Source organism: Melanotaenia boesemani, chromosome 19, assembly GCF_017639745.1.
Source record: "Melanotaenia boesemani isolate fMelBoe1 chromosome 19, fMelBoe1.pri, whole genome shotgun sequence".
Classification (NCBI taxonomy): domain Eukaryota; kingdom Metazoa; phylum Chordata; class Actinopteri; order Atheriniformes; family Melanotaeniidae; genus Melanotaenia; species Melanotaenia boesemani.
The window spans coordinates 10559270-10585127 of record NC_055700.1 but is presented as its reverse complement, the minus strand read 5'-3'; the positions used below and the strand labels follow the sequence as shown (position 1 = coordinate 10585127).

Genomic DNA, 25858 nt, shown 5'->3' with positions numbered 1-25858 from the left:
CTTTTATTCATCCACTTCCCTGGCCTTTAGTTTCGTAAGTGCTGCCTTGAGTTTCTAATAGTGTAAGACAATTCATTTGACCCTTAGCTGCAGCGAGGTTCTGAAGATCTTGGGGTTCAGAGTAGCCTGGGTGTACAAAGCTGCTGATGTACTGACTGAGTACACTGAAGGAAGGATGTCTCTCTGATGGTCTCCTACCTGGGTGGCATATGAACATACAACCAACAAATACTACTCATGAAAAATTACTGTCACTTCAGCAGTCATGTGACCAACAGGAGAAAGCCCTGTGAAAAAGGAGCCTTGCACAGAGAACTTATCCTCTCTGCCACCGCACCTTCCATTATTCATAGTGTCAGGATCGCTTTACGAGCTGGGGGCGTCTCGCTTTTACCCGCAGTCACACGCACCCAGACAGACAGACAAACACACAGACACTCCTTTACAACTACTTTTCTTTGTCTTGGCAAAGAGTGCAGCTGTGAGATTAAAGTAAGTAAAAGAGTAAAAGAAAGTGAAGACCTGCAGTAAAGTGCCTGTTTTTCTGTATATTCATACAGCAATGAGTTCTTAAATTAAGGGAAGTGTTAAATTATTATTATTATTATTATTATTATTATTATTATTATCATTATTATTATTATTATAGGCCAGTTCTATTCAGACTCATTTTGAAATCATTTAGATCAAATCACTTGGAAATAAATTATTAAATTTCTTAAACATGTTCATTTTTATGAACATCTAAAAAAAAAAAACCTGGATTTAGATTTTACTTTCACAATGCTTTTTAATTTATCAGTTAATGCTGGAGGAGACATCATATTAAACAATATTCAGCTTAATCAAAAATGAAATTAATTATAAGATATTGCTATTAATGTCCTCACAGCATTGAATATCGTTGTTTCCTCCTTCTTTAGCAAGTCTGTGTTTAATGCAGGGGTGTCAAACGCTGGTCCTCAAGGGCCACTATTCTGCAGGTTTTAGTTATGTCCTTGTTCCAACAAACCTGAATAAAATCAAGTGGATCCAACAGCCTTTTTTCATCTTCTTCACAATAGCCCATTAATTTCAATTAAGTGTGTTAGATCAGGGAAACAATAAAAACCTGCGTGATACAGGCCCTCGAGGACTGGAGTTTGACACCTCTGGTTTAATGTAATGAATGACTGATTATTTTTGTTGCACTTCTACCACACTGACACACACATCTGCACTTGACGAAGAGCCAAATTATCCCATTAGCCTTATTGCTGCCATCTGACACCTGATAATGTCGGTATCAAGGGGAAGGGCAGAGTTTGGTCATATTGATCTTTCAACATCAGATTACCTGGCCAGTGGATGCCAGCAGAGTCTACACTCACTAATTGGTCTGAGGAATCCCTACATCGAACTTAAAAAACAGAATGTTATTATTTCTTTTTATAATTATTAGTGTACTTGTAACCAGGAGTTATTCATTGTGTAGTGGTAATATCTGATGTTTATAGTGACTCATCATTTATTTCTTAGCATGTAAGGACACATGAAGCTATTTAACTGGTTAAACCTTCAGACTTTATTTTGCATGATTAACTTGGGCCTTATACATATTCATTTGCTCTTGGCTGTCTAAAAATAGAAGAGGTTAAAACCTAAAAATATCCCTTCAGGCCTGAGAGGGCTAGAGTTCTGCGGTAAGACCTGTGGAATCTTTTACTTGTTATTTGTCCACAGACTGTAATTGCAGGTAAATCATGTTAAGATGCCAAATGTTCAAAAGGTTTCTTGTGTTAAAAAGTTCTTGTTAGTGGAAATGTGATTCGCCCATGTTTTCATTACTTGGTTGCATCTTATTTTCTTGTCCTCTCATTGACCAGGCCTGCTGTCCATCTGGTTTTACATGTGGAGCAATACCAGCTATTAAAAATTCAAATTACCTAAGTGAGATTACTTCACTTTCTGTCCATGCACACCTTGGCAAAGCAGTTCTACAAAGGCATGAATGTTTCCGTTTAAAATACACTCACACACATCCATTAAAATACAAATGAGAAAATCCAAACAAGTTTATTTACAAACACAGTAGCAGTATAAAGAATGAACAAGTCAGTAAGAAGCATTGTGTTATATATTACCTGTATACACAAACCACTTTACCTCCTTTTTCAATCTGAATTCAGTCGTGACTGCAGAACAGTTTAGTGTTTTAGCTAATTAATTTTTTTGGTGTTTGATTAACTCATATGTCTTGTGCATATATGCACAAGCAGAGTCTACAAAACTGATGAAAAGAACAACATATTTAAACCTCTTTAGTCATTTAATACAAACTGAATGAACAAGTACGCAGCCAAGCATTGATAGAAGAGTGACAAAATATTCATTTACAGTCTCTTATAATATTTTACAGTGTTAAAAAAAAGGAAAGAAATCTGCACAGCTTTCCAGTAGCTAAATGCACATGCTTTCTTCAGTGCAAACTGAATGTCACAATTCAGAAGAAGGTGAAGTACAGAGGATAGGAGTTGTAGTACAACAACAAAGAGGGGCAGCAGCCATCTTCTTTTGTTGTTACTCCTATAATCAATGATAACACCATTAAAAAAACTCTCTAATTTTGTGTCTACATCTCCAAATGCACTGTGATCCATAGAGGCTTAAGTGTAAACATATGTCAGTGGTCATTGAAGCAGGCACACATCAAGCCAAGTATAGAGTAAATTCATGCAGAGCATTATATGATCATGGAGTTTATAGGGAAATATTAAACAGAATATGAGATGAGACAGACTCATATCAGAGCATCCCTTAATTTAAAAGCCAAACCAATATCTGATTTGATGTTGTAGTTGATGTTGATGATGTAACGTACTTGTAGATGCAAAACACGCGGGTGTATTGCACATCATACAGAGGGGTTTGATACCTCATAAGGCAAAATGGCTTAAGACAAAAATGACAGCAAAAGGCTGGGTTGCACTGCAGTACTGCATTATACAGTTTGGATTAACTTGAATGTCATAGATTTGTTGAAATATTGTATTTATCTGACTTTAGTCCAAAACCATGACAAGCCACAAAAGAAAAAGGGGAAAATGGTTACCTCTAATTGCACTTTTTTTTCAATAGAAGTATCAGAGGATATTTTAAATGGGAGAAAGGAGGCCACTGAAAACAGGCCATTTCAACAGTGTTTTAAAATATTCACCTAGCGAATCAGGTGAAAAGGAAATAGTTTACAAAAGTAGACAATTAAATGTTACAGTTATATCTTTTCTTTCTTTTTTCCTTTGTCTATAATAGCTCAATAGGAGGTTCAGGCTTTGTTTTACACAAACATTAAAAGCTGCCACACCCACGGAGTGTCTGAGAAAAAGAGAGAAGAGAGAGGAGGATGCAGGGGCATGAAAACACCCTCTGCAGCCCCATTTCAGGTTAAATATCAGTGCAGTTGAGTAGAAAACAACACCTCTGTACAGCAGAGCCACTAGAAAACTTCACAGAAACAACACCACTATGAAGACCACTTGTCACATTAAAAACTAGCATCCTATGGTCATGGGAGTCAGAGAAAACCATGGTGATTTAACAGCAGTAAACTTGCTTCAAGTGAGCAATCTTCAACATGTAGGCAAATTAATAGGAACAAATGCTTGCTCCTATTGACCTAAATTATAGTTAAAATAGTGGTGAAATAAAAAGAAATAAGAAATCACGTGCACTGCTCGGTGTGTACATGGATGATCCCACGTGTATGCATGTGAATGAAGTTGAAAATTTCATGGGGCATAGCATGAAACCCAGGCCGTGGCTTGACGTTGTCGTAGTAGTGGTGAGTAATGAAGATGCCAGAGGGATTCATAGGAAATGCCCAGAAACCATAGAGATGGACCTCCTCACACAGCTCCAAGGCAGCGGTCACAAGCATCAGGCCGCTGCTGAGTCGTTTCGCCCGGACACCTTGCACCGCCCAGAAACGCTGCACATTGAGCAGGTACTGCGGGTGGAAGAAGAACACGCCTCTCTGGGAGTCAAAATCATCCAGCATGTACTTGACTCTGAATGATACATCAGTGTTGCGGGTGTTGTAGAAGGCAGGCAGCACCACTGAAGAGTTCTCATAATTCTGAAGGACTTCATAAAAGGGTCGCCGCCATTTCTCCAGCTTTTGAAATCTGCAGAGAAAGTGAACCACATAACTAAAGCAGAAAGAGAAGAACACCAGAAGAAGAAGCATACTAAAGAGATGACAATTTAACAGTACTTCTCTGTAATAATGCTCGGATTTATTGTCACCAGATCTGTTTTAGAGCCAACATCTGCTGAGTACTTCTCATTAATGGGTGGTATGTTGCATCTGCAAAAGAGACAAAAATAAGTCGTTTAGAGTTTTAGCTAGTGGGGAAACTGATGTGAAATGAGTGTATGGGTTAAAAATGGGTAACACCATTTGGAACCATTTGCATTTAATAACTGAGTTAAACATGGGTAAATACAGTCAGTCCCTTACAAACCATATTTAACATATGTATTACACAAGGACAAAAAAGTGTAATTGTTTGCTGGATTAAGGTTATGATGGGGTGCGTGTAAGAGGAGCACATTTTTTCTAAGCTTAACTAAGTTGTTTAATGTGTAAAGCTAATTAATTCATTAATTATGACGGCTAAGCCTAACTAAACAGTGAGTGACATAAAAAGTAAGCACCAGTAAATAAAGAGCAGAAGGAAATGAAAAAAAAGTTGCAGTGTTTAGGGATCTTGGGACTTTGGGACCACCTGTAAGAGACCAATGTTGCTTGTTTATAACTAAAAGCTGCAGATCATCTTTTACTGTTGCCATTTAATACTGCCAAAGCTTTCAACGTGCACAATATCTCAGAGGTTTGACACGTTGGAAATGAAAATGTGGTGAAGATTTTAACATTTTGAAAATTCAGCTATTCACTTATGGATTAAATATTAGCCTAATTAACTTTCTAGCTAGCGTTAGCTGGTCAATTTACCGAGCTTGAAATGAGAAGCCAGTTTTGTTTGCTTCAGTGGAAAATTGAAATTCACTGTTTCAAAAGTGACTAAAAAGATATTAAGAAGTTAAGGGTTAGCAACAGTCTAATTTGTCTAAGAGGAGGATGTTTCATGAGCATATTTCATATGCAAAGTTTAGTTTAAGAATTTTATGTCATTGTATCCTGTGCTGGCATTAAAAGCTTTTTGGTACAATACACAAAACTCAATTTATTCCTGTATTATATACTTGTACAAATGTACAAGTCAACTGATGTCCACCATCTTAAAACACATCATGTTCATTCTTGTACAGCCCGACATAAAAAAAGACTGAAAGATTATCTTTTTTGTACCTGAAAACAAAATCTGCTGAGTCAATTTCCTTTCCACATTTGCTGTTCTTAATGATGCCGCCATTTCCAATCACAGCACATCTCTTAAACTGTGATTTAGAATATGGCATATCCTGAAATGACAAAGATCATATCAGTGGCAAGCCAGCTGATAAAAAACAGGACAGGAGCAGAAGCAGAGCAACCACTCTTTAAGAAGCAACAAACTTACGTCTGGGAACATCTTATAGACCTCAGTGGTGATGGGAAGGATACCACTGGTGTCCACCTCGTACCTCAGCTTGGTCGCTGCAGGAGTGTTCCTCTTGGTGGTGAACAGAAAGGATGGAGCATTACAGCAGCGAGACAGAGACATCCTTAAGGAGAACAAAAGAGTCATGGAAAGTACTTTAATCAGAGTCAACACCAAAAATCAAAACCAAAGGAGCCCATCTGTGTGTTTAGTTGACAGTTTTATGTCCTAATTGTTTAGGGAGTTTGTGTAAAATTATTACTCAAGTCAAACACTTTAGAATGTGTTTTAATGTTTTATTGATCTTTTCCTGCTTTACTCAAAAAAGAAGCACTGAAAAGCTGAACACTGGGTGTGCTGGTGGCAAAATACAGAAGTGATTATCTATTACAGCTATTACTAAGCACCAAGAACAAATACAGAACATGCTATATAACTAATATACTATGTCTTTTCTTCTCTTCTTCTTTTTTCCTTTATGGACTTGTCTTTATGAGGAGGATCTCCAAAACATGAGTAAAAATTTTTTTTGTTTTGCCCTTTTTTAGTTACTTAAGACAAAAATAAATAAATTAAATAAATAAATAAAGATAAGTATCCAGATATTCTAACATACAGTTCTCATCTTGAGCGGTGCTTACTTAAAGTTGCTGGTCTCCTCCTTGCTCTGCTCCCACTTACACACCTGCAGGTTTCGCCATCTCTCAAACAGCTCTGAGGTTTTCACCCTGGCAGAAATGCAGAGAGACTTGTGGTATGAGGAACGATACTCATGTCCACGTATTTTCCGTTTAACCAAGTTTCTACAAGGGTATAAATATAAAAAAGCATGTTCAAAAAAAGATTACAGAAGTCAAACAAGCAGGCAGAAATTGCAGTGATTATGCTGTGATTGGTCGAGTGATGCCAGTGGATGCAGATGGATATAAAGAAATGCCTCATTGAGCACGTCAGTAAAAAGCTGTCCTTGAACTTATATTTCCTCTGAGGTGATTGGGCCATGTAATTTGCTCTTGGCTTGTGCCATCATTTTGCTATCTGGCAGAATGACTGCAGCTGTTCCCTGCCACAACTAGAGTGACTCAAGGCCCTTCGTCCAGCACCCAGAACGAGTTTGACAATAAAGTTTGACAGCCTGAGGGATGTGCACCAAAGGTCACTGGACAATGTTCATTTTTATACTAGATGAAAGATAGTGCTCAGATTACCATAAGCGCAACTGCCTCATTAAGAAGTGTAATGCATCTGCTGTGTGATCTAAGAGTTCATTTAGAGTGTGCCGTAGTGAAACTGAAGATAAGAGTACACTCAGCTAGAAAGTGTTGGAAATAAAATCAATATCTTATCCTCTATACTAGATTTAAGAGCGTCTCTCCTTGAGTTTTATTTCAGGTTTCCTTCATCTTGTTTTTTTGGACTTGCTTGCACAAATAGTTATCTGGTGGAAAAGCCTCCTGATCCCTTAATGATTAAAAATTACAAATGCTCAGCATCTATTTTTTCAACAGCATAGAGGTCAATCTCTGAAGGCCCGACAAAATCAGAGACAGTAAAGTGAAATCATTACACAAGTATCTGTTTATTGAATCATTTCTCTGTAATCTGCATAAGTATTGAATAACTACACGTCTGTTTTTGATTCTTGGTCCATAAACTGGAAACTGTTAAGCTTTGTCAAATACATTTGGTGCGTAATGACTTTGGCATTGCATGAATTGCTAATCTAAACAGGGTTTAAAATGACACAATAATATATTCTGTCAGTAACAATATAAGCCAGCATGTGGACTGGTTCCACACTTTTGGTACGATCTGGAACTACGATCACAAACCTCTGTGTCGACATTTAGCAAGAATTTTCAACATATATATATAATGAAAATGTGTCCTTGTGTTGCAGATTTGGATCACTCTTTCAAACTGCAGAATATGAAGTACTGGCCTTGGTGGAGAACTGATCCCTGCTCCCTTTTTACATCTAGAAATATGGTGCCAGCCATCTTAAGCTGTTTTTAAAAGTATTTTTTAAAAATTTTACAGGCACAATTCTGTAGACTAGAGAGGACAAAAATCCAGAAAGGCTTATAGTATAATGACTAAACTTCACAGTCAGAGCGACATGTTTACGGCCTTGTGGTCTTTAGGGTCATCTGCTGAGGCATACTGGTCTGACAATAAGGTTTTTCTTTCTCTGACCACATTGAAATGTTCACTATAAATGGAGCTTCTCTTCTTCAAGGCCGTTTTTTTTCAAGGGTCCACGGCTGAGACTTTTGGTTTTTAGAATTAAGACAATTATCCAAATTTATTCTACAAATATCCAAGATATCAATGTAAAGTATATATTAGAAATATTAAGAGGCTGCAGCTTACTAAGAAATAACTGATGATTGAATAAGGCTGCAAATATTCTCCTTCTAAGGAAAGTTGTCCACCACCTTTGTTACTTGTGTCATAAATTATTCTTGCACTCACATTGTCAGGACTTTGACATCCATGATTTCTTGTCTGAGCTCCCTGCATGCAGTGGAGTTGTAATCAAGTGAGCCATCATAGTTTTCCAGATACCTGAAGGGATAAACACAGTCATCCTCCTCCTACTACAGCAACTAACACACAAGAGATCAACAGAATTAACAACAGACTACAACCATTTGTAATATATACATATATACATTTATAATGAAAATAAAACGAAATAGTTCAAACTAAATGTCTGCGGTTTGCAATTATAACATATTAGACTAAAAGTAGAGCATTGTGGGATGACAAATGACAGAAGTGATGCAATTGATTTCAGGGCTCACAAGCAGGATAGTTACATACTGTTTACTGGACACTTGCACCAGATTCTATGACATCTTAGTCTAAACCAATAAATTAAACTCAGTAAGGACCTCTCATACTTTCATCTGTTAAACTGGTTATAATGAGAGCTTGCATGGGGTAAAAAGAGTTGAGGGGTTAAAATATGTTGATTAGCTATTTAAAGAGAGAAACAGAATACAGTTTGAAAAGGAATAAAAAGCTGATTTTAGTGCATTTAGTTAAAACGAAGGGTTAGATGGTTATATTGTTGTTTTTGGTGGATATGAGCATGACAGTGTGATATTTTGTATTATATACAGTAAGTAAAACTAACTGTTTGCTGGCTGCAGTAACATGATTTTCTGTCTTAGAGTGTGATGTTATGATTATTTGCGTCACTGTAAACATAAATATATACACAAGTGGTCATGCAAACGTGTGATCATGAAGGCAACAACAACAAAGAGTTTAGGAATTTAATCTCATCAAGGATGAGAGAAATTTGTTTAAGACACATGAAGCAGTCACCATGACAATACTGTTTTTTTGCTGTTTGATTTCTTTTAGGAAGATGTCTTACATGAGGTGTAATTAAGGTGCTATTTATCTGTGCATTGACCCTTTTTTCTTGCAGCTCAGCATTAAGTCTGCATGTGATCTGTGTGCAGTCTGGATAAAGTGTGTGATTGTGTATTTGTGTTTTGGGATGAGGTAACTATGATGCATGTTGAAACAGGAGAAAGAAAAATTTCAGCAGTTCATTGTTTCAATGTTTTGTTTTGTTTTGTTTTGTTTTTTTCTATAAGGTAGTGGAAAGGAATTTTTGATAGACAACAAAAACATTTTATGGTTTTTTATTACTGAACGTCATTAAAACCTTCTTAAGGATACTTCCAGGATACTGGTTCAGTATGTGTTAGCAGTTTGATCTGTTGGTCTCTGCTTTCAGATTATTACATGATCAAATGAGACACTATTATAGGATAATAAACACATTTGTCTTTTAAAGGCAACAAATATCATCTAATTTTAGAAGGATCCACTGTAACTGTATCATGGTTTTTTCATTATGTCTTTCTTACACTTGTTAACATACAACAGATAAACATTAAGATCAATAGTTTAGTTCAAAGTCAGTGATAATTATCTGAAAGTGAACACTGTTCTTGTCTTTGTTGGTGATGGTTTACTCAAGTTTAAAGGGAACTTGTATTATGCTTATTTAAAAGTGTATATTTTCATTCTGCGACTTGACTTGCATAGCTGTGCTTTAATGGAAAGTTTAAAAAAAGAGTACACCAGGTAATAAATTATCTGAAAAATTTTTTTTAACTCTTTGTCTTTGTAACTGTCACTTTAATTTTGGTGTTAATGTTTTTCTCACACTGCTGGTGACAGGTATAGAGATCAAGGTGCAAGACCAGCTGAAATAACAGTAAAATGTCTGGTATGCCTTGATGGCATTGTGCCATCAATTTTAGAGTGCATCATATTAAAAGTAAAGGACAACATGTATGAACTTCACTCTTGCCTTTACAATGTAAATATATTCATTAAATATTAATAAACTACCAAGCAGCTGTATTCTGACTTTGTGTGTTTCCTCTCCCCCATAGAGTGTAAATAAATGATGGACAATGCAGCATTTGGATGTTACCATTTTGGTCTTTTTGGATTCTGTAGTGATTGTATTTGGACAGGAAAATTAAACTGGAATGTACCTGTTTCCGCAGAAATATACAACTTTAAGATTTAATATCTATCAGTGATGGAACAGTTTTCAGGAAGCTCAGCAGCACACTGGTCAGTAATGGGGGGGGAAAAAAACAGTTGAAAGCCTAGTTTTCAGAGCAGTTTGAGGCAGATGTTTTCATCCTAATAGGTTCCATTTCCCATAATGTATAATTTTCTTAATAGAAGTAACATAAAGAAAAGTTTTGTTTTAGTTCAACATTTTTGTCTGAATTTAGCATTTTATAATTAAATATGATTTAAGTCGGATATACTTAAATACTTTGAAGGAGCTCAAACTCAAATGTCATATCATTACATTTAAATACATATTGGCTTTTTTATCTTTGAAGTGATGCAATATTTTCCTCTAAATTTTCTGTCTGTTTGCATGAAAATGTGAGCTGTAAAAAACTGGACAACTAAAAGGTGCTCAATGTGAGAAGTGCACATTTATAGTAGCCAAATAATCTCATTCTAAAGAATGTTGCTGTTTTTAGCCCTGATTGAGCATTTTCCTGTTAGATTTGAGCAGAGGGGCCACAAAACTCACAGACTAATATTTGTCTGTCTGTTTTTCTAGAAGCTTGTCTTAAATCAGTTGCAATCTAAATCCTTAGAGTGTACTTTTTCTATTGTCACCATGTACAACAGGCAGTTTACAATTTATTTTAACTTTGATTGAAATGAGCTTTGTCAGCAGAAAGGGTGCTCAAAGTTGGACCTCGAGGGCTTCTGTCCTGAAGGTTTTGGATGTTTCCTGCTGCCTGCAGCACATCTGAATCCGACTGATGGGTCAACATGCTTTAAACATGCTTTTTCAACATGAGAGCTATTTAATTTGAATCAGGTGTGTTGGATCAAGCAGATATCTAAAACCTGCAGGATTGCAGCCCTTGATGACCTGGACACCCTGGTCTACAGTGACCTCTTAATAAATACACCTCCCATTCTATATCTGAGCCTTGTAAAGCTCTTTATATGTACAATGTTTTGAGGAACATGATGTAATTTGGCAGCAACCATAACATTTGTTAATTAAAAGAATGTCTGTACTTGTCAGATATTACATAGAGTGCAATGTTTTGAAAAATGGAAAAAAATTAATACATATTACCTGGACCTGTGAAAGCAAATGAGGTGAGTCTTAAAAAAAATAAATAAAAAAATAAAATCCAACATGGCAATAAAAGAATGCAACGAGCAATAAATGGAAAGATGCATTAAAAGATCAAGATGCTGGGATGGGATGTTTCAAAGAAGGAATGATGAAACTGGTTGTCTACATCCACCTGATGATGCAGCGTATTTCTGGAGTTACACTGAGAGGAGCTTATGTAACATATCTGACCCCCTGAATGGGGTGTTTCAGTTTTGTTTTAGCTAAGATGACGAAACCTTTGCAAGTGTTCTCTGTTCGGTTCTAAAAGCAAGACAATAGATGATTAATTTAATGAGATTAAATCCATCTCTTATGGCATCTTGTATTAACTTTACAATGCTGGTTCCAAACCGATCCAGCATTTTATCACAGATACTGACATCTGCTGCTCAATGAAATGAGTATTTGGAGATTTAGGGGGGGTAAAATCTGTCATGTTCCTGTTTTTTTGTTTAAGAAGGAAAGGAAAGTGGAGAAGGGGTGGGGGGGTAAATCCAGGTTGCAGAGAGAGACAATGCAGATGTGAGAAGGGGAGATAGGAGGAGCAGAGACAAGTGTCCACATTATGTACATGGCATACACACAGAGCTGTGCAGAACACATGAGACAGAGGCTGAGGAGGACAAGGCATTTTGAGATGGGTGCTGGATGGGATACAGAGGTACAAGGAGAAGCCAGTACATCAACAGGAGACCGTGGTTCAACCAGCTTCTGAAGAGGGGAGGGTGGGTTTGGGGTTTTGGGGTCGAGGTGGACGGGATCAGACAACATGCAAGAGCAAATCTGAAGTGCAACCACCACTGAAAAATATGAGAGTTATACCTTTTAACTAATGAAAAAGAAAGAGGCATTCTTGGGTTTCTGTGAAAATACTAGAAATGCCTTCAAACTGGCCTACCTTTGAGGGCGTTTTTTTTTCTTCTTAATATCAGCTAGGCAGGGTGTGATTATTACGGAGATCTGTGAATCTGGCTGTAAATTCTGACGGAAACATCTGTCAACATGCAGACAGGTTAAGTTAGAGTTAAATGTGTGATGTTACCCTGTGACATCAGCACCCCCTCATAACTTCCTGAAGCTGCAGATTTTTAAACAATTAAAGAAGAAAAGTGTGAATGTGCTGCTACTTGTGTTCTTTCTACAGCATCTGAGGAGACTCATGTTCGTACACCAGTCCATGCATGCAGGGCTGGGTCGTCACTAGCATGGCTTTGAAGCTTGTGTTGTCTTTCACTCTATCTTTCTCTCTCCCACACCCACACATGCTCTCTTTTCTCAGAGATGTTGTGTACTCAGTCACTCTGGAAAGGTACCTTTTCCTTCCATTTCTGGCAGGCTTCAGAGATCCGTCATCGGAGAAATTAATGGGGCCGGTCCAGTTTCCTGTCTCGTCCCCTTTGAGTCGGCTAAACTGTTGCGCACTAGCAAGAAAATCAGGCAGTTTATTTGGAATTTATTGTCCTTATTCTCCACACAAAAGCCCATGCATTCATCTATAAATCTCAAAATTTCACATTCATATATACACGCACACATTTAAATGAAGGGGGACCATTTTTTATGCTCAAGAAAGCAAATTGTGACACCAAACATGGTATAAAAAGAATCATTAGTGAAGTGTAAACAGTTAATTTATGCTCAGCTGGGCTCTTGCCACTATTCTGTGTGATTCAGACATTAAAACTGCAATATTGGCTTGCAGCAGTGTTAGACTTGTAGGTCAATATATTTAAAAGTCACTATAATTTAAGGACAATGATCAATGCCAATTTGCTCCAAGTGTAAAATTGTGTCTGAGAAGAAATGCTAACAGATTTGCCAAAGTGTACTAAAGCCAAGATCACGTTGCCAGTTAGGTCCATTTTTAAAGCCAGATCTCACTAATGCAAAGGATTTCAACAGAAGGGTCAATTTAGCCAATGTATCTAACATCATTCAACCTGGGAGAACAGTCTGAGAACTCAACCATTTTAACACAGATGGTATGGATGGCGCCGTCCAGTTTAAAGCCTAATTCTGCAGTTATTTTGACCCTTTAAGAGAGCTGTCATCTGACTTGTTTGAAACTTGCCATATTAAGATAATTACATTCCACCCATCCAAACATGACTGGGTGTTCAACTTCTATTATTTGACTAACAGTTATGCAAGTATTCATGAGTGACTCATTTCTATGAGTGCTCTGTGGGTGTTGTGCTAATTTCAGCAGGGACACTGAATCCAGAGAGCCTCTCTACATGCATTATGTGAGTGAGCATTCATCACAGGAGACTTGTGTCAGTACTGATCTGCAGGCCCATTTAGCTTCTCTGAGTGCCTCTTCAACCTTTCCATAACTCTCTGCAAGCTGTGGCAGAAGTAAACTCTGAAATCAGATAAATGTTGGTGCCCTGGGTTTAGTACGTAAAGCAAAAGATTATCAAAACTAAAAGTTTTAGTCAAAATCTCATGTGGTTACTTGTGACTAGCAGATGAAATAAGGAGAATATTGATATCCATTCCATCCGATTTCTCTATGCGCTTCATCCTGTTCAGGACAGCAGGGGTTGGAGCCTATCCCAGCTGACCCTCAGCAAGATCATTTATCTCCTGCTGACTCAATTATGAGCACAGTTCAGACAGTAATCCAAGCATTAGTAGACAAACAAGCTCAGAGTTTTTCAGGATGATCTCATTCTACCCCGAGGCATTGCAGGCAATGAGAATATAAGGGAGGAATGGTTTTTATAGTCCAATGTGACCATTTTTGCCATATTTTATGCTATCTGTCCAGGGGTACCCAAATCCCAAAATTCATCAAATCTTCATTCTATTTCTTTTTACATACAGAAAGCTGTTCAGAATCAGGAAGATATTTTACAGCCCACTAACACAATGCATCAAGATGGCTTCACAAACAAAGTCACATTAATTAATAGAATAGTTTAACTTGGATAATTAAATAAACAGCAGGTTACAATAGTACCAGCTGCATTCTTTGTCTTATGTCACTATAAGATAAATATGAACTGTTTGAAGATGACAATTTGAACTTTTTAAAAACTTTGTTCTCACACTTTTTATCAGCAAATTTAATGAATAATTATGGCAAAATAAATTAAGATTTTAGCTGAAGTCACATCTTACTTTAGATGGTTGCACACTGGTCCCTTCCAACCTGCAACCTTCGCTGACTTTTTTCTTAAGTGAAACTATTTTTAGCTGTAACCCTCTTCAAGTCAGTTTCTGCATCCTTCTTTCTAGAAGTGTGTCACTCACTGGGATCACAATGAGCTTCCATTTTACAATCCCTCATTCTCCACAGACTGATGCCAGTGATAACAGGCAGAGAGCAGATTCATGTGATACCATTACATGGATGCTCAACGGCCAGATTCATGGCCAATTTATCAAGTACGACAATGTTCATGGCAAGAGTTGGACTTTAATGGTTCGCTGCATTTACAGAGGGGCAATGTTCACACAAAGTGAGTTGCCGTAAGAGGGATGAAACATCTTAAATGTATTGTAGACACCTAAATCCCTCTTCTGCAGCATGATAAATGTCCCTTTAAAAAAGCTGTTTTTTTCTGTGAAATCCTGAAAATACAAGCATGTAAAACACATTGGTCTCGGGCTTGAGGTTAGCAAGAGAAGATGCTGGGTGTGGTCAGACCCATGTGGACAACCTCTGATTATTTACACTTTGAGAGATGCCATGGGGTTAACTTCACTTTTGTCTCCCTTTCTCTTTATTTCACACACTCACATACAATCACATTCATTTCATCTCTCCCTTTCAGTCTCTCCATGTCTCCCCCAATTGCTCTATGCAGACAAGCTGTAGCAAAATGGCTGCCGCTGAGCCCATGGGTTTCCGTTGTGTGGCTTGCCCCCCCCCCCCCCTCTCTCTCCTAAGCTGAGTGAGCATAAGAGTAAAGTCAGGCCACAGGCGGAGAGAGGTGTGTGAGTGTTGGGTCTGAATTCATGCATCTCTCTGCAGAAGTCAGGATGCCATGAATCCACCCTGAGCTTCATCAGACCAGCCCAGCAGGGTGGCAGGGGAGGGGTTAGTTGTGGGGGACTCTCAGACTGCAGCACATATACGTTTGCTTTGAAGGAAGCATATATGTGCTTTCTGTAAATATCTGGGGGTGGGGGTAAAGTTTTGGGGTTGTTTTCTTATACTTAAAATTTTTACATAAGCTTTTCTAATCAGCTACAAACATCAAATATCCCAGCTTCTCAATATCTGCTCATCTCACACTGAATCTTTCTCCAGTGTATCAAAGAAAGCAGCCTGCAAGTTTGTAAATAATGGATCATTGAAGGGGTTTAAAGTGGACTACCAAACAGGGCTCAGTTCATACAGGGAATGAGATGCAGAGCTATTATAGAGCATGGCTCTGCAGTGACTGTATGAGCACTATGTGGTGCCTGGAAATGATTTATTCAACAGGGACCTAAAAGAAATACACATCATCTCTAACATGTTGCTCTCTGCAGTCATCATCAGCTCCAGAAAGCGTATATGCATTATGATAAACTGATGCCTCTTTAAGATGTAGGCTATGACCAGTCAAAAAGGCTGAAATAAAAAAATCAAATAAAGATCTTTGGGAAAAGAAAGGGAAAACATTACCATACACAGCTGAGGCACTGTGTATGGTATGAATCATGATGCTTAATTTTCAGAAAATATCAAAAAATAAATCCAATGGAAATTGCTCCTGCCGCTGGGAGGAAAGATGGATGGTTATTGTTCTTTCAAGTCACTAAAGCTTGTTTTCCCCTCTGCATCCCAACATATAGCTCATCCAGAGCTATTTTTTGTAATTATTTTGCTTTTCACGAAAGAATCAATATCAAAACGGCGATGAAGGCATGCTTTTGAAATTTTATCCTTACAATGTGCACACCCCATTTATAATGCAGGGTCTGAGCTATCCTCTCCAAGGAGAAATAGTCAACACTTACCTCTTGATGTAGTTTTTTCCATAGAGAATCTGTTGCAAAAGTGTGACGAGTCCAAATGCGCAAATAAATATAAAACACAGTGATCTACTGCCGAGTATATCTTTACCCGACGATGGGTCGGTGTATGCCATCCTTCGGCGCAGCATCCAGGGCTGACGGTGACACCCGGTTAGGTGTCTCTTTCCACTGCATTCAGGTCCAGAATCAGGACCAACTGCACATTGTCCGTTACCTCTCTACACTATTTTGCGACTCTGTAACCACAGCATAATTAGTGGTGGATGTTAAGCATCGCAATTTATCGCTTGTAATCTCTTTTGCCAACCATTAAAGACTCCAATTCTAAAATGATCTTGTAGCTTTTATTATACGTTGCGCAAAGGAGGATGCAGAAAACCATCAAATGTCTTGAAGGTCGGCTAATTATTTATTTTCTACCGTGTTACTCGCTTCGACGAGGTGCGGTGACTTGGATGGATGCACGCAGATTGCAGATTGTCCAAAATAGCGCGCTAAAGCATCCAAAAGAATCCAGGTTTAAATTAATCCCGAAATGTTAAATCAGAGAGAGCATCGCCTCTGAGCCTGATTTATCCGTATTTTTCTTCTCTTAGATTTGGTGACAGATCGGATCTGGGCAGGATAAATACACATCCCTTATGGCTCATCTCAAATCTGAGCAAAGCGACGTGACTGAAATGAAAAAAAAGAAAAATAGAGGACGATGCGCCTTTTCTCAGCCTGGCAGCCGGGGGCGCGCCGCGTTTCTCTCATACGCTCCTTACTCAGCCAAAACCCAAGGTCACGCTCTGTTTTTCAAGGATGCGCCTGTGCACCCACAATATCTCCAACCAGGCTGTTTAAACTCTCCAGTACCTGCCTCTAAACTCTGATGACATCATTTAAAATGGCACACTTCGCACATGGATACAGCATGGCTGCTGCTTTGCTGTATAGTATCTGGTTCATGTGCATCCACCTGCTTTCATCTTTAAGCTTTTACAGCTTATGAATGCTTTCTAGGGGCTATGTTAAAGTTTGTACACTGCACTTTTATCTTCTTTTTGGCATTTGTAATGTTTCAGTTTTGCAGGACATGAAATGTTCAAATCTGAACCACAACTGATTAAACATAAAGGGTGATGCTGTGGCTTATTACAAAAGCCTAAGGCCACATTTGATTTCTGCCAGATTCACAGAGTTTGCAACAAAAGCTTGAAGCTTACACTTCAGCAGAGTTGTGGATGTGCAAAGAACCACTGAGTTATTGGCCTCTGAACCAAGGTGGGCTGCTATTCCAATCTCTGCAATATGTACAAGATTGTCACTTTATTTTCACACTTTGCAACAAAATTGCTGTGGTTTGGTGTAATTTTTAAGTTTTCAAAAACAGCTTCACGTCAATGTTGTTGTCTGATTTAGTTCTGTTTGAACTTCTGTTTTATGTTAAGCCCTTTAAATTGTCCCGTACATGAAATGTGCTATACAAATAAACTGCCTTGCATTTTGTAGACTGACCTGCAGAAGTTTTCAGACTACACTTTGGGGTGTGATGGGGCGCAGGAGCTTACTGGAGCAATTTGTGAAATTGTGTAGGGTTAACAATCTGCAGCTGAACACCACCTAGACAGAAGAAGGTGATTGGTTTCAGGAGGTCCAGCACCCTTCCACAAGCCATCTTCAGCCGTCTTGTGGTCAGTGTGGAGGAGGTAGATTGTACTTAGACAATAAACTGGTCAATGAACACAAATGTACAGGAAAGGTCAGAGCTCTGTTTATTGATTAGTTTGAAGTCCTCCAACATCTGTAAACTCTATATGTTTTACTGTCATGGCCAGTCACCTCTTCTATGCTGTGGTGTAATGGGGAGGCAACATTAAGAGGAGGGATGCTGGACGACTAGATGGACTGGTGAAAAAAGCTGGCTCTGTTGTTGGGATTGAATTGGACACCCCATCAGTGGCTGAGAACAGGACCCTGATACAGCTGCTGTCAATAATGACCAGCATGCCTTATCCAGGAAGGACTTTTGGGCATAAGTCTAGCATACTTAACACCCAGCACATCACAAGAGCCCCAACTCTGGCTGTGTTTTCTGTGGATTTTACTCATGCAGTATTGTACTGTATTGCACTGTTGTGTTCTAAAGTGTATGTGAATAACTGGGTGCATTAATTCCCCTTTTGGAGTGAACTGGACTAGATGGGCTACAGAACAATCTCAAACATAGATAAAGTCTTGTTTTAGCAGTAACCTATTTTCACTTACTATAAATTACTGATGTTGCTTTCTCAAGCGATGACTGCAAAAAATAATCCACTTTCCACCACTGTCTCTTCTTACAGAATGGGAAACTGTTGCTGTTCCTATTCTTCCTAGCCATAATAATTTCCTTTGTCTCTTGCAAAACTCTTTAGTGTCAGGAGGTGTATTAATTGGGGTTTGTGCCATATACTGTGGCATTTTGTTATATGAAATGTGGAAATTTGAAATGCCATATTTACTTCCAGCCTCAAATAATCCACAAGCTCCTTTGTAAATCTGTCCAACCCTCTCTATAGTGCCAGCCCTCTCTATAGTGCCAGCAGGACAACTGTAAGACTCCAGGCAAGCTTTCTTCAAGAGCCAACAATGCTTGCAGATTTGAGGACAGATAGAAACTTGTCCTTTTAGCTTCAGGATATGTCAGTCAGGTTCCACCCAAATGAACATTTTATTTAACCTTTATTTAAGGAAACAAATCCTATTGAGATTAAGAACCTCTTTTACAAGAGAGTTCTGGTTCAAGAAAGGCAGCATCAAATACAAAATCATAGTTACATAAGTTACCCAGTTAAAACACACAAAGGACAAAAAAAGAGAAACTACATTTACAAGCAAATTGTGTAACCACAAGTACACGTTGTGGAGTCAATCTCAAGAATTCTCAGTTTAGATTTTAAAATGCTCCATTAACTCAGGTAGTTTCCCGTCTTTCTGCAGCATATTCCAAGCAGAAGGTGCAGAGTAAACAAAAGCCTTTTTAACCAATTCAGAGCGACCATGTGAAACATATAGCAACAACTAATCATGTGATTGGAGAGAATAGGAATGAATGCCCTGAGCAGTTAGTAGACAGTAATCCAAGCAGTGCCTTATCAATTAAAGTTTACCAATGACAAATCCTTCAGGTGGCCAGAGCAGGCCATCCAACCTGAGAGTATATATCACAGTGGTGTGTCTACATTTTACAATTTGTAATAAACCTCAGAGAGGCATGATAAAACAGTGTCAACCATTCAAAGACTTTCAGCACATGCATTCATACTGTATACAGCTAATCTTCATTATCCAGCACAGACAAGAAAGTTGCAGCAGCAAGCTGTTTTTTTGTATTAAAAGAAAAACACAACTTATTTCTAAATTGAAAAATAAGTTTTAGCCACATATTCTTCACTTGATTAATACTTGAATATAAGGGAGTCATCAATCCAAATACCCAGGTATTTGTACATGTGAACCCCCTATTTTTTATTTCCCTCCAGGGTGGACACTGAGGAAATTATTTGTGACTTTTTCCTTGCATTAGAGAAAAACAATAATACCCAAGAATTCCCTGCCAGCCCCCATGCTACCTTATAAATATCAGTGTGAGAAACAAATGGGAATAAATAAATAAATCGGCTTCAAACCCTTAACAAGAACAGTAGCACCTTTGGTACAATAGTAACCTTATTAAAAGCAAACACATAAAAATTCTAATACAGAAATTGAAAACAAGCTAAATGAAAAACAGAAATAAAACATAAATTACTAGAAACTTTATTAGAAAGTAGAAAAGTTATTTTTAAAAAACGAAAGGAAAATTGTTTAATATTATATTTCTTTGAAATATAAGTACTTGTAATAATTTAGTTTTTCGTTGATACTTTTTATTGTCGTTTAATACCGATTTGTACATTTCGCTCATATGCGTCGCGAGGGACACATTTCTATGTTGAACAGGAAACAGCACGGATGTAATTTCATGCAACGCAAGTTCCTTTTCCGGCCTCTTTTCCTTTAGCCACCGGACTAAAATGGTAAGAAGCAACGCTGGCAGAAAGAAATCTGTTAACATCTGTTTACTATGACGTTCATCAGAAACATACTTTTTGTGTCGTGCTTTCGGATAAAGACGTTTACCCTTTTAATAAAGAATTTTTGAAAAACAACCTTTATTTTTTAGTAAATTTGCAGTTTCTGTTGCATCTATCCAGCATTTTGTTAGCTACCTCTAGCGCTGTGGTGTAGTATTCATAATGAGAATTGATTAAGCGAAAGAAGGCCATATATTTTTATGTGTTAATTATAGTGAAACTACCAATAGATACCAAAAGTCAGTTTAAGAGAAAAAGTTTTATCTGGTAAAATGGGCTAATTAGCTTATTCTGTATTGGTTAGCATAACTAGCTAGCAACTTGTAGTGAATGTGTTTTATTTTGCCAAGTGTTGTCAGTGTTAGCATGCATTTGTTGTGAGATGTATATACGTTTCATGCAATAATGCAGTTGATTATTATTATGAAGTAAATTGCGCAAGTGTCTGACTCTGTTCCATGTTGCATATTACATCCACTATGTCATCTTTTGCTGATGTCTTGTCAATGATGTTTTCAAACACAAATGTCTGAACAAATGACTTTCTGTGATTCATTCTTTTTTTTTACTGAGACAAGACTTTGTCATAAATGTGACTGTAGAAGTTCATAGTGAGTTGTGTTTAACCCCTGATGTGTGTCATCCTCTCAGACGAAGGGGACATCATCTTTCGGTAAGCGTCGGAACAAGACGCACACCTTGTGCCGTCGTTGTGGGTCCAAGGCCTATCACCTGCAGAAGTCCACCTGTGGCAAGTGTGGCTACCCCCAGAAACGCAAGAGAAAGTGTAAGTTAACCCAAGCGGCAGTAGTATTATTACATTGCCAAACTGTTGAATAAAGGTGTAACCACTTGAAAGAAACCAAAACACAGTTTTAGCCTTGGATCTTTTCATCCACCACCCAGATGTGTTGCTTACTTGTCGTAGTTTTCACTAAATTATAAATTCTTTGAATTTTCTTTCCTATATGTTAAGTCTGTATGTTATTTATTTTATCGCTGCTAAATGTCCAGGCTGTGTTGATGAATAAAATAAATTTTTTTGCAGACAACTGGAGTGCAAAGGCCAAGAGGAGGAACACCACTGGGACTGGCCGTCTGAGACACCTGAAGGTTGTCTACCGCAGATTCAGGTGAGATGTAATAATAAAATGAAGCAGAAATTGAATTAAATTTATTTAAATTCCTTTATTGTACCCAGAGGGAAATTGGTTTTGCAGCCAGAACACAGAAATACAGGACATGCATCAATAACAATCAACAACAAAATCAGAACCAATGGCAAATGTCAAAAATGAGCTTTTTCTACAATCCAGTAACAATAAATAAAATAGGATGAATAAGATCACAGCTATAAACAAAAAGATAGACCAGTTAGGTCACCTTAATGGCGATTACCATTTAGGTGGTGAGCAACAGTAAGTCTCTGTCCTCCCTACGGGGGCCCTAAATCTCCAGCCTGAAGTTAGTTAAGACAAACTCACTTTGGAAAGGGTTGTTCAGGCAGTTCAATATGGAATGAGCCTCCCTCACAACATTATTGTTAAAGAAATTAACTCAACAAAGGTGTCAGATAGTTTTTAGTTATTATTCTATACATGTTAAATGTTACTTGCAGTTAATTTGGGATGAGGAGATGGTACCCAATTGTGTTCTCGTTTATAGTCTGCAAGCCAAGGATGTAAACGTAGTTTGATTTAGTTCAGTGTTCATTGACTTTTCCTGCAGATAAGTTCAGTTGGCGTCTGTAGTCTTTTTTCTTGTCAGAAGATGTCCTCATCAAACATGAGCTTCCTGGAAAAACATGACACAGTTGTCAGTGCTGGCAAAGTTATTTACCGGCCTTTACGCCAGATTGAAAAGTTTAAAAAAATGCTCCATGAATGTCATGTCTAATATGTTCTAAAGTGGGATAAGATGATGCTCAAGTGACATCCAGTCTTATTAGGTTAAACATGTACTCATTTCAGACTCCACTGAATACATGATTTGAGAAACTATCAAATGGTGCAAGATTTTAGTGAACACGTATTTTATAAACCTGAACTGCAAACATTAGATCTGTTTGTGAGACTTTATATTTTATCAGGAGAGAATTTTAGCAGGATTCCTTAGATTTCTGCCTCTAACGTTAATTTACCCAGGAAGAAAAGATATATCAGCATTTTTTTCCCCTAACCTTTAGATGATTTGTGAAAACTTGAAACGTTAGACCATAAAAGGCATTGTTTATAACTATGCTTTCAATGTGTTTGTTTGTACATACAAATCTTTTCCAAAACCACAACCAAACATTAGTATAAACCATTTTAATAGTGTTTACAAACAAAATGAAATGTAATTGCAAAGTAATTTGGCAGCAGATCTTAAGTTACCCAACACTTCATTTTATTGCCTGTTACTAAGAGACTAAACATGATGCTGTAAACTAAATACCTATGAGGACAAGACCATGCAGGTGGGCCTGGACGAGATAATTTGTCATTCTTTTTTTTATTTTGAAACAGAGATGTTTGCAGACATTGGATATTTGGGTGTTCAGAAATCACAGTTCCAGTTAAAAAGGGGAAAATGGAACTTAATCAAATGTTTTGATTACATGGTGACCTGTAGCTGTCATTTTGTAGGTTTACTTGACACATGGCAGATAAATGCTGTGATTTACTAAAAACAGCGATGATTAGCAGCTTATGTTCAGTCCTGTGAAAACTTAAGGAACGCTTACCAATGATGGTGAAACAAAAATGTCTGAACAATTGAATTTACTGTGATATCAGTTATTTTCTCTGAGGTAAGCATAAGATGGACACACTCAGTAAACTGGAGGGAGACACTTTTCCTCTTGCTTAGGGTTCTAAGTGGCAGACTTGGGTTTCTACCTAGAAAGTTGAATTTTAAATATTTGGGGTTTTTATGTTTTGTTTTCTTTCTCACTAATTTAATGTTGATAGTTTTACTGTGAATCCAGCCTCTCAACCCAGGCTGTGGGCTCAAACAGCAGGAACTTGTAGAACAAAATGTCTTGAATGATTTCAGACTACTTAATCATCCCTAAAGATTGCAGCAGGATAAAAACTCCTTTACTTCAACAGAATGGTACCAGACTGTTGCTTTGTTTATGCTCGCTCTGTTAAACTGGCATGCTAGCCTGGAGTTAAATGCTTGATCCTGTGATTTTCCTGTTCAGACAAGCAATTATTTCTGACCCTTAAAGGTTAATTTAAAAATATGTCATATCATCTTCAGATAATCAGCTCTATGGCAAAACCTTTAAAAGACTTAAATAAAATGTTCAAAAACACAAGCATTCTTAATATCCTGTCTATCACTTATGGCTAATTCTTTGTGTAATTGAATTTTAGTAATTGTAGAAGAAATAAATGTTTATAGTTGGAATAATGAGCCCTCAGCAGAGCTGTTTGGGTAACCAGCCAGAGATCGCTGAGAGAAGTAAGCTCTGTGGGATAACAAAACTTTTAGAATTAAATCCAAAATGTTTAATATCATTGTGATGTAAGTCACGAAGGACTTTTACCTTGTTAACCATGATTGTATATAAAAAACTAAAATACTTACCAGCTCTCGTGTTCTTTACAGAAATGGTTTCCGTGAAGGCACCACCCCCAAACCCAGACGTGCTGCAGTGGCTGCCTCCAGCTCATCCTAAACACATTTTTGGTTAAATAAATGTGATGTTAAACAGGGGTTCTGGTTTTCTTTATTTTCCAGTGTCGTTGTCTGAATGTTAATGGAAATAATGAAATTATTGAGATTGTCAACAGATTCACATGTGCTGCCAAAAATAATTTCCGCTTGTTAACTGAACTACAAATTTCCAGTAAAATAATTTGTATTGTTGGATTGAATAAACAAACCTGGAATTTTAAGAAAAAGAATTAGCTGCTTTGCAGTGACATGTCTACCTGTACACACGTAAATGTCCTGTTATTTTACTGTACTGTGTCTACTTGATACATTTTAGCCTTGTGAGGCCTCTAATAGAACGAGTCTGCACAGAGAACAAACAGAGAAAATCTGTCTGGTAAAGTCTTTATCTAGTAGAGTTACACTGGAAGTGTGTTTATGGAAACAAGGCCCTACAGAAATTCAAACACTAAAGTGTTGTTGGCAACAGGGAAAACGGTAGTCCGCTTATTTCATCAGCTGCAAGAAAATGCCAAACATTTTAGTCATTTTCTGAACTGCACAGTACCCAGTTTTCCTTCTGAAGTCTGTAAACTGGAAAAACCCAAGGTAGGTAGGTAGGGAGGGAGGGAGTGAGTGTGAAATGAGAATCGGGCCAGCAGCAGTAGTGCTTGAAAGATTGTAAACACTAAATTTAATGCAGAAACAAACTATGTGGCTGAAGAATGATTTAATACTTAGAACTGACCATCGATAATATATCTTTATAACTGAACAAAATTAAAACTTTTTTTTAATCTCATTTATACATAATGTATAATAGTTCTGAATATATTGGAGTAATTCTGAATTAATCTTTATAACCATGTATTGGAATAAGTGATGGATACAGTACAAACATAATTTACATGGGTTTTGTTGCTCAATGACATTTTATATTAAGTTTCAGTTTAAATTTCCCTCAAGATAAAACTTCATTTCATGCTCCTTTATAATTTGCTGACATAATTCAGGATTCATTGTTCCATCTGTGATGTGAACCTGAGGATCTTTCTCTGTCAGACTGCCAGTAAAGATGTTGACAAGAATTACTTTTTCTTTACAGTCCTGACATTTTTATTCAGTGTTCTGAAAGATTGGTCTCACCAATGTTAACATAAGTTTATGTTTATAAGTTTATGGCTCTGGGATCTGGGACCTTACTAATAATCTGACTTTTGATTGTTGTTGAATTAACAATGCTACAGTGGTTTTGATTTTGTAAAAAGTCTGTTCTTAAAACAGGTTGACTACCTGACTATCATCACACTGAAATTTAGTTTAAGGTTCTTTCATTTATTTATTTTTTTCATGCAGCTGTATGTTTTTTTACATTGTCTTCCTCAATGAAAATGGATAAAAATCTAATCATTTTTGTGACACTGGAAGACTTTACAAACTTTCCAGCACTTCTTCAAATGTCTTGTCTGTTTTAATACATTTTAGAAAATGAATCTAGTAATTTGACAAGTTCTTGTCATTATACATCATCTTTCGTATAAACACAAAACAGAGGTCGGAATTAACTGTTTAAAAAGCAGCAGTAGAATATCTAAACAATTTTGTGCTGCTGTGAACCCTTTGAATAAAATTATATTTAGAGAATTTCTGTTAAAACTATGCTGCTGTGAATGAGATTATAAATAAAATCCATTTTGTTCCACAGCTGTTTCGCAGCCGGGCATCATATCATTTTCACACATTACAATTAAAATGGCGGTAGATCAGCCGAACAGCTGCTTCTCAACAGAATTTAAATCAACACACAGAAAACACAGTTCTGCCTCTGGATGCGGGACAAGGAGTCTGTCCCACAG

General features: G+C 37.4%; 2 protein-coding genes and 2 non-coding genes across 7 annotated transcripts; 3 read left to right on the top strand and 1 right to left on the bottom strand.

Annotated features, from left to right (window-relative positions):
• Window positions 1-2040: 2040 nt before the first annotated feature.
• On the bottom strand, window positions 2041-17100 carry st8sia5 (ST8 alpha-N-acetyl-neuraminide alpha-2,8-sialyltransferase 5). Of its 4 annotated transcripts, none has more exons than XM_041969229.1 (9): window positions 16240-17100; window positions 12597-12704; window positions 12182-12277; window positions 8058-8150; window positions 6224-6385; window positions 5562-5706; window positions 5351-5463; window positions 4253-4345; window positions 2041-4163 (listed from the first exon to the last, which is right to left on the bottom strand). In XM_041969229.1, the coding sequence occupies exons 1-9, from the start codon at window positions 16383-16385 to the stop codon at window positions 3701-3703; spliced, it is 1419 nt and encodes a 472-aa protein (XP_041825163.1). In that variant the 5' UTR covers window positions 16386-17100; the 3' UTR covers window positions 2041-3700. The 4 variants fall into 4 exon arrangements, with proteins under 4 accessions (XP_041825163.1, XP_041825164.1, XP_041825165.1 ...); XM_041969230.1 differs by having other exon boundaries at window positions 6224-6310; window positions 16240-17098; XM_041969231.1 differs by lacking the exon at window positions 12182-12277 and having other exon boundaries at window positions 16240-17097.
• A 3102-nt stretch (window positions 17101-20202) lies between these two features.
• rpl37 (ribosomal protein L37) lies at window positions 20203-24062 on the top strand. Its single transcript, XM_041969233.1, has 4 exons — window positions 20203-20300; window positions 21009-21144; window positions 21406-21490; window positions 23955-24062. The coding sequence occupies exons 1-4, from the start codon at window positions 20298-20300 to the stop codon at window positions 24022-24024; spliced, it is 294 nt and encodes a 97-aa protein (XP_041825167.1). The 5' UTR covers window positions 20203-20297; the 3' UTR covers window positions 24025-24062.
• On the top strand, window positions 20855-20937 carry LOC121630632. The gene has a single exon (XR_006008558.1). It is a non-coding gene; the product is annotated as a small nucleolar RNA SNORD72 (small nucleolar RNA).
• On the top strand, window positions 23076-23155 carry LOC121630631. Its single transcript, XR_006008557.1, has one exon. It is a non-coding gene; the product is annotated as a small nucleolar RNA SNORD72 (small nucleolar RNA).
• Window positions 24063-25858: the final 1796 nt, after the last annotated feature.